The 14,323-nt window shown below is 36.8% G+C and overlaps 1 protein-coding gene across 1 annotated transcript; it reads right to left on the minus strand.

Annotated features, from left to right (window-relative positions):
- Positions 1-2,679: 2,679 nt before the first annotated feature.
- On the minus strand, positions 2,680-6,548 carry LOC120469663 (claudin-15). The gene is made up of 5 exons (XM_089130817.1): positions 6,166-6,548; positions 4,315-4,479; positions 4,139-4,220; positions 3,277-3,384; positions 2,680-3,179 (listed from the first exon to the last, which is right to left on the minus strand). Exons 1-5 carry the CDS (start codon positions 6,380-6,382, stop codon positions 3,083-3,085), a joined length of 669 nt encoding a protein of 222 aa, XP_088986943.1. The 5' UTR covers positions 6,383-6,548; the 3' UTR covers positions 2,680-3,082.
- Between the last annotated feature and the right edge of the window lie 7,775 nt (positions 6,549-14,323).

The raw sequence follows: 14,323 nt of genomic DNA on the forward strand, positions 1-14,323 counted from the left end.
CATGCTTTGGCAGGTGAATTTTCTCTGTTGCCTTCTGGGCGTCGTTATGCGCTTCATATGTATAAGACGAACCGCCACTCCAAATCTTTCATCCCTTCTGCGATCAAACTTTTAAACTCTATGTAGGGTTTTTGAGGTTTTTTAAAGGGTAACTAAACCCCTGGTCAGAGCCTGACTCCACCCACTAGCAATATTTGAAAAATGCTGGAAAAGTGGGCAGAGCCCAGCGGAGGGGGGCGTGCACCTGAGACGCATCTCTTTGTATGGAATTTGCATATGTCACCAACAACCGCTGTGTCACCTACCACCGCAAACATCCAATAGGAAAATTCAACTGCAGTAGCCACCGTTCAACCTGAAGAGGGCAGCACTAAGACGTTTTTACACCATATATTTTGGAAATTGAACACTTTATAAACAAATGCCAAAAAAGTTACTCGAGTCAATGACTGGTATTAATAAAGATCCTTTCTTACAGATCATTAACTAAAAAAAGTTGGTTAAGTGTTTAGTTACTCTTTAAAGTCCCCGTGAAATCAAAATTGAACCTATTTACTTTGTTAGCGCATATTACTAGTCTTGTGGTGAACAATTAATCCGTGCAAGTGAATATATATTAAAAAATGTTTTACCTTAGTAATCTTTAATCAAAATCTGAAAAGTTACTTCCGGTCTGGAACGGTTTCTTTTTCTGATGACGTAGGTTTCACAGTTTGGGTGGGGAAACGCTTAACCACTCCCCTCAAACCGTTAGTTTGCTATGAGCGAGAGATGGAGAGGAGGAGCGCTAGAGTAAAACCCTGCCCTTTGTTCAATATTCCGTTTCACTTGGAAATACGTCACTGCACTGGAGAAAAATCGTTTGCAACTTCCGGTTCAAGGGGACTTTAAATGTGCACATAACTGACTGACTGTGTAACGGTCGCCAGCTGGAGTGCCCTTTTGAGCCAGCAGAGGGCACTCCAGATAAGACTATTATCACTCTACATTTCCCAGAACTCACTGCCCGGACTCATCATCACTGATCACATTCACCTCTCATTCACTGATTGCATTCACCTGTGTCTCATCCTGTTAGTCTGTCTATATACAATATACCTTGTGTTCACTTTCACTGTTTGCGAAGTCTTGTTGTACTGTGTGTCTGCATTTCTGAGCGGTTTCCGTGTTTGTTTTCTGGTTTTTGATTTTGGATTGTTCTTGGATTTTGATTATTGCTGCCTGCCCTGACCTCTGCCTGTTTTTTGTATTCCCACTGTGTGTTCTCCATTGCCCTGTCTGCTGATTCTTGACCCTGCCTGTAGGACTAATCTTAATAGACCTTTCTCACAACTTCCGTATTTGTGACCGGAAATACGCAATTGTCGTGGTAAACTTCTTCCGCTCCATTCATAACAGATAGCGCCGAAGGCAACTGAGAGTTGTTGCGTACCGATCTTTTTTGTTATTCCCAAAAGCAGCCATACCTGTCGTTTTCATTCCTTCCCTCGTCAGTTCCCTGTCGATGAAGTTCGACGGAAATGGATTCAGGCAATCTGGCGGGATGTTATTGATCCTGTGATCTTCTGTACTTCTCATGTCACCAATCACTAATAAGCCGTCATTGTTTGTTTATTTTTTATGTTTTATGATTTGCGTATTTTTGAAGTAACGTTAGTTCATGTTCAACTGTATTAAGATATTTGTATCCAGCGGAATAAGCACATAAAATATACACCACAATATAAAACAAGATAAATAAGAACACACAACAGTGGGCTACATATAAATTTAAAATATTAATATATACCATTCTGAGTATTTAACAATCTGAGTGTACAAGGAATAAATTAATATTTGTATAATTTTTCTTCATCTTTGATCGTTCTAGCAACAGCAGTGCAAAAAATTCGGGATAACTGTTGAATAAAACTGACAGACTTCTTTCTGGTATTCACATCAAAATGTAGTTTATTGTAAATAATACTCCCTAAATATGAATAACTTTCCACACACTCCACCATCTTACCTTTAATTAACGTATATTGGGAAGAATGAGCTTCAGTTCTAAAATCAATATCATATCTTTGGTCTTAAAAAAATCAGCTGCAGACAAGCATCACCACAGCATTTTACAAAGTCATCAACAACTGGACCATGACAAGTTTAAATTTTTTCGAAGTTTTGAAGACTCTGATCAATTTTCTCCTCCCAGAGTAGGTTTTTCTGATGTGTTAACAGTTGACGGGAACTCCGTTTCCACAACGATTACGTATTTCCGGTTTTTGTGAAAAAGGTCTATAAAGCTGCATTTGGATCTTCATCTCCAAGTCTTGGAGCAGTTCATTACAATCTGGAGTGCCCTCTGCTGGCTCAAAAGGGCACTCCAGCTGGTGACCGTTACAGACTGTATGTTGTGAATCATGTGTTTGATTTGTGTTATGTACTGTTGCAAACATGCTGCTCTAAAACTAATTGCCCCTTGTGGGATTAATAAAGTTGATTGAATTGACCGTAAGTATTTGGGCAAGCGGGTCCTTAAGTCCACCCCAGAAACTCCTTGTCAGTTCCTCTTCCTCCAACGTCACATCCTCAAAAAGATCTACGATTTTGTAAGATTGGATAATAAAATATGAAATTAGTATTATTGTTGGTATTACGTGTGCTGTGTCAAACAATAAAACAACCCTAAATACATAATGGCCATTTTAATGTCATGTATGTTTAATGTTTGTATAAAATACATCATATAAAACAGGGAAACAAATAAATGGAGAAAAGATCATCAACACATTACGAATCCTTTTTTTCTACATATACCTTGATTCATGTAACTACGGCAAAAGAATTCTGAACAAAATCGAAGCATTTTCATTATGTAATTCCTAACTCTTTAATTCTGTATAATGTTCTATGTATGTGTTTTTGCACAGCAAAACTGACATGGTAACATTTTACATGATTTACGACTCATTCTTAGGAGGCCAAAAACAGCCAGTGCGTCTCTAGAAATATTTACATAATGGCACAGACAGAATATTAACAGTCAACTGTTATAGTAAAATATCATGTTTGGCCATGAAGTTGACCAGAATTGCTTCATCTAGACGTAGGCGTTTCTTCCATAAGTGCTCTGAGCTTCTCTCCTGGATGTGGACGTTGAGTAAACCGTTTCTCTCGTGGGCTGGTAGGGGTAACCACTGCAAGAATGTAGGAAACACAAATTCGTCAAACAAAATATTATAGGAAAGCATTATCTGAAGTGTGTGAGTGAGTGTGAGTCACAAAGCAACTCACGTCTTCTCGTTTGAGCCTAATTTGCAGCTGAACATGAGACAAGCTCCTCCACAGATGGCGAGAACACCTGAGGCCCAGCCGATGTATAAAGCCTCTCCAATCTCGTACCTACAGCACACGCACACACAACATATTCAGCTCACTTCAGCGTAACATACATGGGTTTCGCTTAAAATTGCTTTCAACCTAAAGCGAAAGACCTTGAAACGCACAGCATTATTCAGTGTGTTTCCTCAGAAACAGGAAAAGGAAATCAAAAGGAAATCAAAATTGAACCTATTTACTTTGTTAGCGCATATTACTAGTCTTGTGGTGAACAATTAATCCGTGCAAGTAAATATATATTAAAAAAATGTTTTACCTTGGTAATCTTTAATCAAAATCTGAAAAGTTACTTCCGGTCTGGAACGGTTGATGACGTAGGTTTCACAGTTTGGGTGGGGAAACGCTTAACCACTCCCCTCAAACCGTTAGTTTGCTATGAGCGAGAGATGGAGAGGAGGAGCGCTAGAGTAAAACCCTGCCCTCTGTTCAATATTCCGTTTCACTTGGAAATACGTCACAGCACGGGAGAAAAATCGTTTGCAACTTCCGGTTCACGGGGACTTTAATAAACGAATAATTTGTAAACTGTGCGGCCTTGCTTAATTGATTTAATTTATTTGTTTTTATTTTGTTTATTGAATTTTGTTCAATGTAACTGTTTATGTTATTCACATGAGTCTCTCAACGAGAGATTTTGTAAATTGCTTTTTTTTTGTAAATAAGTGTGTTCAATTAAAAAAAAAAAAAAAAAAAAAAAAAAGGATGCGAGTCGAGTGCAGTATCAAAGAAGACAGCAGGGGGCGGCATTGATACTCACTTTTGCCCGGGGTAGAGCGGGTTGAAGAACTCCTGAGTGATATTCGCAGCGTACCATGACACTGATACCATCGTGCACAAACCTTTACAAGAGATTAAAAACATAGCCATAAAAATTAGATGCATGCATTCCAGTCGTCTTTCTATTATATTGATATTAATATGGATGTGCTTTACCCTGCAGCAGGAAGAGCACGCCTCCGGTTCCGGCGATTCTGCCCTTCAGGAGGTAGTTCTCCCCGCCGGCCTTCGAGCACTGGATGCCGATGAGTGTCGCGACCACCGCGAACGTGCCGGACACCACAGCCGCGATCACCAGCGCGCGCGACGCCTGGATATAACCTGCGCGAGGAGGAAGAGAGACACTCATACACGTACATATTACCTCATACACGTGCCGAAACACACGTTATTACACAGTGGTGCTGGAAAAGATTTGGGTTTATAAAATATGTAGGACTATAAATACTGAATTAGCCTACCAAAAGACAGAAAATAAACAGCGAAACAAAGAAAGAAAATAGAGTAAATTATTTAGCCTAAATAGAACGGAAGGTAGGAAGTCCGACAAAGAAAATGCATAAATAAATAAATAAATAAACAGCCTAGTAAATAATATATTAGGTTACTTAAACAAATGCATTAAGTCAAATAAAATTAAGAAAAAGGTAAATAAAATGACTGGATTGAGAACAAATAAATACATAAATAAATAAATAAATAAATAAATAAATAAACTTAAGAAAGACCGACGAAAAAATATATATAAATAAATAAATAGTGCACAAATATTAAAAACAAACTATTTGACTTGTTAAACAGTGTTTTGCTCTACTAAATATGAAAATATTAACTGGGAAAGACTATGGTCAATAGTTTTTTATTAATAATAAAATTAGACGGATATTTTGTAAAATTAGACACAGAATTTACCCTGTCAATGAGTTGCTTGAACGTTTCAATTTGAAAATTGAAAACTTATGTGAATTTTGTGGCAATACCAAATAATCTGTGACTCATCTTTTTTTTTAATTATTATTATTGTATATATATTCAAAAAAGTTTTGGTTGGATGTTTCAAATTTTCATTTCTAAGATGTTTGGAACATTGATCTGTATGATGTATTTTTATTTATTTATTTATTTTTGTACAGGACAATGTTGATTCCAAAAGTAGACCTTTGCGCTTCCTTATAGCCTACTATATAACTTTTTTATTTTATTTGGAAAATGTCACATTCATGTCATGTGTAAGAAATTGACTAAAGCTAAGCCAAGCTTTGAACATTTTTTAAAAATTAAAGAATATGGTACTACATTAGATAAAATTAAGAACAAAAAAAGCAAGAAAGACCTACTTTGAATTGTTGTAATTCTACCCCTGCATGACCTACTTTATTTTACATTTTCTTATGATGTTATTTATAGGCTACTTGTTGTGAGGTGTATATGTACAAATATTTGTTGATAAAAATAAATAAATAAAAAGGTTTTAAACAATTAAAGAAAGGCAAATACATATAAAATATTTACCTAGCTGAGAACGTAAAACAAACCAACAAATAAATAAAAACTGACAAAGAAAATATAGCCTACATTAATAAATAGGCCGGTAATAAAATAAATTAAGTCAAATACATATAAAAAAGCTAATTACTGGACTTGTGAGAAAGCAAATAAATAAATACATAGGCTTAAATAAGGATAGACAAAGAAAATAAATGACTTGACGGAGAAGAAAAAATAAAGAAAAATAATACTAACAAAGAAAATATCCTATAGGCTAGCAGTAAACAAATAACAAATAAACAAGCATCGAAGGGACTAAATAGATATTTTATAAGAAAAAATATATATAATTGCTATAATTTATTCACAAAACATGCGAGCTGATGTGTGAAAATTCATGGTCACCAAAGTTCCTGCCTAAATTAAATGTATTTACATAGTTTATTATGCCAGTGGTGGCTAATATATACAATCAGTGATGCTGAAGTGATTGGTCTGAGTCTGAGAGGTGTTTTGTACCGGACAGGGCGAGCAGAGAAGGGAACTCGCGGCAGTTGTGCACTCCGGTCGAGTCCGTGGCGCAGGACATCCACAGGTTCTCGTACAGGGTGGAGGTGGTGATCACTGTCCCATCCAACGACGACACCTTCCAGTAGCGGTTCGGGATTGTGATGCCAACCATGACCCAACTCACAAAGCCAAGAAATAAAGCTACGACTTCAACAACGGGATCCATGACAGATCACACCGGCTCCAAAACCATCCACAATCAGCGTCAGTCCTCCCGAGTTATGTGTTTCTCTGCTTTATTTAGGCTTTGCTGAGAAATGATTTGGCTATTTACTTCCAGGTGTTGTTGATTTCGCGAGCTGAGCCAGTATTTCCATGGAGAGAAAGAGATTACACCAGTGACACTCAAAACGGGTTGTTCAAAGCAGCGGTCATTTATAGGCTCTGTTTGCCCTCCCCTCTCCTGTCCTGCTTTTGCATTTACACCCCGAAACTCAGCAGCTGGTTATCACTAAAGTCCAATGTTCGTGGCCTGACCTTCACTGAAGTAGGCTATGCATCCGTTATGGACGATTACTTTGCTGACGAGGAAACCCGTTGCCACTGAAAAGTATAAGCTTCAAGGAGTAGCCTAGTTGACTTTTGAAAAAAATTAAGGTTTTTGATGAAAACATTCAAGCATTTTTCGTCCAAAAGACACCTTTAGTGCAAACTGTTCAAAGGGCTTTAAAGTTTAAACGACACCAGACGATTAATAAATAAACGATTCCAGACGATTGATGGTCTTATCAAGTGAAACGATCGCTCATTTAATATATAAATAACAAAGTTTAACTTTTATAAGCTCAAATGCTCGCCTTGCTCTGTTCTGTGATGAGCGTTCGTGACTCTCCTGATCGTACTCGTTCATCAAAATGAACGAATCTTTTTCGTTCAATGAGTCCGAGTCATTTGGTTCATTCAACGAACGAAACGAACGAACTGACTCGGAAAAAGATTCGTTCATTTTGATGAACAATACTTTGTTACACTTTAGTTTGGGGTCCAGTTCTCAACTAGTTGCTTATTCTAAACAATGCTGGGTTGTTTGAACCCAAATTTGGGTCAAATATGGACAAACCCAAATGTTGGGTTGAACATGTCATTTAAAATTTTAACCCAACTTCAACTTTCACGTTAAACTGTGAAGTTTTTATTTGCATTTTTAACCCAACATTTGGGTTTGTCCATATTTGACCCAAATTTGGGTTTAAACAACCCACTTTGGCAACGCTTCCTTTTACAGTCCAGTTACCCATGTAAATACTATGTACTTATTTTAGTAACTAGGCCTACAATTACTGGGTACACTCTAAAAAATGCTGGGTTGTTTTAACCCAATTTTGGGTCAAATATGGACAAACCCAAAATGCTGGGTTAAAAATGTAATGTAAAAATTTAACCCAACGGCTGGGTTAGTCCATATTTGACCCAAAGTTGGGTTAAAACAACCCAGCATTTTTTAGAGTGTAATAATAACTACTAACCCTGAACCTATAAACCTACCCCTGTTCCATGTACTTACCTTATATTAGCCAGTACTTTAGGTAAGTACACTGTAAGTACTGTACTGTAAAAGGAAGTGTTACCCATTCTTTATAGTGTGCATATTACTAAGATATTGGCTGTTTATACTTACACTCTAAACAATGCTGGGTTGTTTCAACCCAAATTTGGGCCAAATATGGACAAACCCAAATGTTGGGTTACCTAGCAAGGTCTCGTTTTTTTAGATTTCGTTACAAGCTGTTGTAGGCAACAAAGAGCGCAACAAAGAGCGTTACAATAAATTTGTGTAATTCTTTCAAACTTTAACCTGGCTGGCTTAATAATAATAGACAGTTTTAGTGGATTTTAATAGGCTAGCCTTTACTCAAAGTTTAGTCAAATGTTTTGGATCTTTTCTAAAAGGACACTATCAAAATGGGAACTACGGTCGCACTGATTAAATGAACAACTGAAGAAGCTGTTGAGAGTGTTTATCTACGATCCCTATGGTCTCTTTATCAGTCTCTGCTTCAGATATCCTCACATATTCATATAACAGACCAGCACACGCCGCACACGCAGTCACTAAACCTTCAGTCTACATCACAGTCAAGTCAGGTCGCTTCATTTTCATCTACAGTTAATACAGGCTTCACTGAACACTGAAATGCTTGTGAGGAGACCTAAACACAAAACAGACACAGTAGGAAGACATTTTGCACAATCACAAAGGTACATAAAAAAATAAAGCAACTCATAATGACATTATTAAGTAAATGGTGTATATACCCTATAGCCTACTAACCCTATTAAAAAAGAGAATTTATACAACATTATATACATCATGTTCAAAATATATATTACAAACGATTACTATAACCACAGGCAATGTTTTTATCAACACATTTAAACAAATATTGCATCATTCCTGTGCACACACCTGACCAATGTCTCCGATTAAGTGTGTCAACATTCACAAGAAAGTCACTGATGATATCACAGAAATGCCTAAAGACCAACTTGTTTAAATAAAGCAAATGACAAGAAAAGCCGTCATTAATGTTTAATAGCTAAGAATCCATATCTGAAAATACATAATGTTAACAAAATATGACACAGCAGAGGCTGAAGTTCAAGTAGCAATAAGCAAAACTTTTTCTTTTGTTTTATCATGAGATCTCTCCGAAGAACTATTGATTTTAGCGTCTTACTATACAAAGACCTATAAGTGATTAACTTATTTTATTGATGTGAGATTAAGATATTCTGAGGATATCATATCTCAGAAAGTTAACACTGATTTCCATCTATCTATCTATCTATCTATCTATCTATCTATCTATCTATCTATCAGTTAACACTGATTTCTATCTATCTATCTATCTATCTATCTATCTATCTATCTATCTATCTATCTATCTATCTATCTATCTATCTATCTATCTATCTATCTATCTATCTATCTATCTATCTATCTATCTATCTATCTATCTATCTATCTATCTATCTATCTATCTATCTATCTATCTATCTATCTATCTATCTATCTATCAATCCATACATCCATCCATCCATCCATCCATCCACCCACCCACCCACCCACGCATCCATCCATCCATCCATCCATCCATCCATCCATCATCCACCCACCCACCCACCCACCCACCCACCCACCCACCCACGCATCCATCCATCCATCCATCCATCCATCCATCCATCCATCCATCCATCCAAAGTTTCACATTACTGTATTTAGTGAGGTACAGTAATTGAGTACAATACACTGATTGAATATGTATGTTTCACATTTTTACTGCATGGACTTTGCAATTCTAATTTGTTCAGAGCATTGTGCAAAAGAAAAAAAAGACACCCTTATTTACAACAAACATAAACTCCCTTCGGGTAGATCGGTGCACAACTGAAACAATATCACAGTACATATTGGAACTGAATACAACATGCATATACTGTAAATCATTCATGCACATCTCTTCTCATCAGTGAAAGCTGAGGTTCACCTGCGAGAAATTGTTCAATTTAGGATAAAAAAGTTTTTTTCTACAGTAAAGATAAAAAAAAAATGCTTGACGGATTTTGAAAACTAGTTCAACATTTTTGTATGTGATGACTCAAGCAATGAAATGAGGACTATTCGTTTTATATGGAATGACTATTCAGCATGACTGATATGACATAAGCAAATGATAATGCTATAAAACAGCAGAGAGTTGTATGAAAGCAATTGTTGCATTTCCAAAAGCATTTGCAATTTGTTGGAAGGAATGAGAAACTGCTACTATGATGTGCATGCACAAATGACCAAAAGTTGTGGAGGTTGAACTAACTGTTGTGAAAATGTAAATAGTGATGTGAGAAATGCACCAAAGTGACTGAGAAAAACTGTAACAATATGATGGATTTAGACCACAATAATTTATTAGTATAGTTTAGATCCTCCTTTTGCAGTCAATACAGCATCAATTTTTTTATTCGATTCTGATCCTTTCTTCTTCCAGAACAGTGGAAAGGTCACGATGTGATGCCGGTGGAGGAAAACATTTTCTGACTTGCTCTTCCAAAGTACTCCAACATGGCTCAAACACATTTAGATCTGGTGACAGTGCAGGACATGGCAAATGTTTCATGTTCATCAATGTGTGTGTGTGTGTGTGTGTGTGTGTGCGTGTATTGGTGCATTATCATGCTGATAACACCCCACCCCCCTCCAGGTGAAACATTATATAATGGTACAAAAAAAGGTACAAAGCTGGGGAGTATCCTATAAAGTACAAAAGCTAAAATGAACTAATATGTACAGTACTAATATCTACACTTGAGGTAATATGTACTTTTAAAGTACTATGTACCTTTAAGGTAAGTACCATTTACGGGTCAATAAGGTATGAAGGCAGTGACGCACCCATCAAGAACAGTAGGGAATGGTATGATATTACGCATCTTTTGGAGAGACAGTGAAGTTGGACTCATCAGAGAACATGTTTCATGTCTACAACCCAAGATTTACACTGTTGAATGGCATGAGAGACCAAAGGTTTGGCTATAGCAGCCCGACTATGAATGTTGACTCTGTGGAGCTCCAGACTGAACAGGAGAGTCGAGGTGCACATTTAATTCTGCAGTGAGTTAGGCGGCTGTGGCTTTACGGTTCTTGAATACAATCAGGAATGATAGACTCCGCTTGCGTCGACAGTTGGATGTGGTTTTTCCTAGGTGGATGAGGTGTGCCGACATTACCCTGTACACCATAGCTCTCGACTTGCTGTCCTGCTCACAGATGAGCAGTGAGACGCGCACCAACAATTTATTAGAGACGCACACTCTAAAAAATGCTGGGTTGTTTTAACCCAACTTTGGGTCAAATATGGACAAACCCAGCCACTGGGTTAAATTTTTCCATTACATTTTTAACCCAACGTTTGGGTTTGTCCATATTTGACCCAACGCAACATTTTTAGTGCACCAATAATAAAATTTGGGCCGACACCGATAACATGATAATTCTTTTTATTTGAATGCGGAAACGATACATTTTTATATCATGTCATATATGTGGCAAATCAGTGCCACAAACTGTCCAGAAGGCAACTTTTTGTCCAACCCGCTCGAAACAATGCTGGGTTGTTTGAACCCAAATTTGGGTCAAATATGGACAAACCCAAATGTTGGGTTAAAAACGTCATTTCAAATTTTACACTCTAAAAAATGCTGGGTTGTTTTAACCCAATTTTGGGTCAAATATGGACAAACCCGAAATGTTGGGTTAAAAATGTAATGTAAAAATTTAACCCAATGGCTGGGTTAGTCCATATTTGACCCAAAGTTGGGTTAAAACAACCCAGCATTTTTTAGAGTGTAACTTCAACTTTCAACCGTAATTTTTTTTAATTGCATTTTTAACCCAACATTTGGGTTTGTCCATATTTGACCCAAATTTGGGTTGAAACAACCCAGCGTTTTTTTTTTGTTTTTTTTTAAAGTGTAACAATAAAGTGGCCGTTTTGTATTATATACACTCTATAAAATGCTGTGTTGGGTCAAATATGGACAAACCGGAATGTTGGGTTAAAAATGTAATTTCAAATTTTAACCCAACTTTAACTTTCACTTTCAACTGTAAATTGTTGTTTAATTACATTTTTAACCCAACATTTGGATTTGTCCATATTTGACCCAAATTTAGGTTGAAACAACCCAGCATTTGGTTGTTTTAACCCAATTTTGGGTAAAATATGGACAAACTGAAACATTGGATTAAAAATGTAATTTAAAAATTGAACCCAATGGCTGGGCATTTTTTAGAGTGTACACACATTATATACATACATAGTCAATGTATCAAATAATGTTGAGGACCGAAGGTGCCGGCACGGAGTTGAAGCGCTAGCACGTGATAAGCAGATAGGTTTTAAAGGTCAGGTTTATGAATAGCTTGCTTGACTATGACTTAACTTTAATTGCTCTTTTAACAAACACAATAGTTTTCACATCACCTAAATGACACTTTTGATAAGTGGATGTTTATGGGGAGCATAGAAAGAGTTCTGTCAGAAAGCAGACTTTTTGCAGAGATGCTGAATCATGCTCATATCCTCCGTCAGATCGATATTGTTCAGTTCAGACCCTTCTCTAACACACCCGTACACAGCAAACTCATAACTGTCAACCCTCCCGTTTTTTCCGGGTTTCTCACGTATTTTTGCTCTTTTCCCGCTGTCTTCCCGTTTTAGTATCTTCTCGTAAAATATCCCGTTTTTTTACTATGATTGTGTGAGACGTTCGAGCTCGGGCTGATTCGGCTTGAAGTCGTTTATCCTCGGATGCGGCGCCGCGCGCGCTGGCCGGAGACACACTGGCTGTGTGGCGTGTCCGTTTTTATTTCGGCTCCCATGTTAACAGATTAGAGCTTGCACACTGCCTGCGTGACACGCGCGTCTCCAGAAAACGCGTGCATGCTAGAAATAGAACTGACGCCTATTTTTTCAAGCGACATGCAAGCGTGTTGAAAGCGTTTCCAGGCAAAAAAATAAATAAAAAATAGGAAACGATGTTTATATGTCATTTTGTACTCGAATAGCCTACATTTTACATTTTGATGTTTGAAAGTCAAGGTTTTTACATAAATTCAGATATCAATGTAATTTAAACAAATAATAATTATAGTAATCGATTTATATTGCCATTAGTTTGCCTATATATTAATTTAAGGTCATATAACATATGAATAAAATATCTTTTTCTTTTTTTTCCATTTGTTTCTTATGCTCTTAACAATGTGATTACACGAAGAAGAAGAAAAAACGTTTGGAAAAAAACGTTCTGGGCCTCAGGAGGATATAAAGATACGATAGGCTGCTACAATAACAACAGTGTGTCTTCTGAGTGACGGTCCACCACCAGGCTAAATATAGGCTCTTTAAAACTACACAAAATGTGTAAATGTAATTGAAATAAACAGACAGCCCACTTCCCTATTTTGTGGGTTTTGGAAGATGTGATAACAGTTGAAATTGTTGTCGCAAAGGCAAGAGCAACACACCGCTAATCCAAATGTAGATTTTTTTTTTCTTTAAATGACACTATCTAGGCTAGTTATTAACTCTTTAGACTTTTAAGGATTCGTGCTTTATTTTTAAAGTTTGTGGGTAAGAATCGTGTAAAAAAATCCCTTATTTTGGGGATGGATTCCGGGAAAACTCCCTTATTTTCAGTGTTCAATGTTGACAGCTATGGCAAACTAGCTTTAAATCAATTCTGACATGGAGCTCTATGGGAGATCAATTATCCCTGTTTACGCTGTTAAATCAAATTGTGCAATTGACACGTGAAAGTGTCTTTTAAATGACACCTGTGTGCCGTATAAAACCAAAGACAGACGAGATTAGTCGGTAAAAATGTGTTTGTTTACTCAGCACGATTTCCACAAGCAGGATTGAAACGTGTGGGAACATGTCAGTGGGAAATATGTGTGTGGGATATTTGTTTGCCTATTTTACACAGAAGAAAGTGTCATGTAAACACACTTAGGCATATTTGTGGTAGCGTGTTAACAAGGTTGTGAGTAGCTAAATGAAGTTTGAGCTCTGAACCCAAGACGCTGTAAATCTTTTTTTATGATTCCTTTATTGTGTTGTGTGACATCAATAGTTGAGTGAACTCAAAACTCATACTTTTTAAATAACTAGGAAAACCTTTGCCTCGGTTTTGTTTGACTGATTGGAAAACGACCCGTACTTGGATTGAGATCGTTGGATTTGCTGTAAGTAATACAAAAATGCTTTAATAAAAGTTTTCCATTTACTACATAAAATGAGAGAGAGAGAGAAAACAATCAGATCTAATCTAAACTAAACTTGTACAACACTAAAATTGACTTAAATGGGATTAAATGATATTTGGGATCTTGACTTTTTGAAAATGCGTTATGTGCTTAATTTAATATGATGTCCCACAAACTTCAATAAAGCTAAGACATGTCAAGTCACAGACAAACAGAAGAGTTATTTTCATCATTTGCTTTATCAGTTAATTAGTAACCCCTATGCAGTGTTATAAAATGATGTCACTGATGGCAACCATAAACAACAGCATTGTAAAGCTGAGATGTCTTAACATGTGC

The sequence above is a fragment of the Pimephales promelas genome, chromosome 1, assembly GCF_988280905.1.
Source record: "Pimephales promelas chromosome 1, fPimPro1.hap1.1, whole genome shotgun sequence".
NCBI classification, from domain to species: domain Eukaryota; kingdom Metazoa; phylum Chordata; class Actinopteri; order Cypriniformes; family Leuciscidae; genus Pimephales; species Pimephales promelas.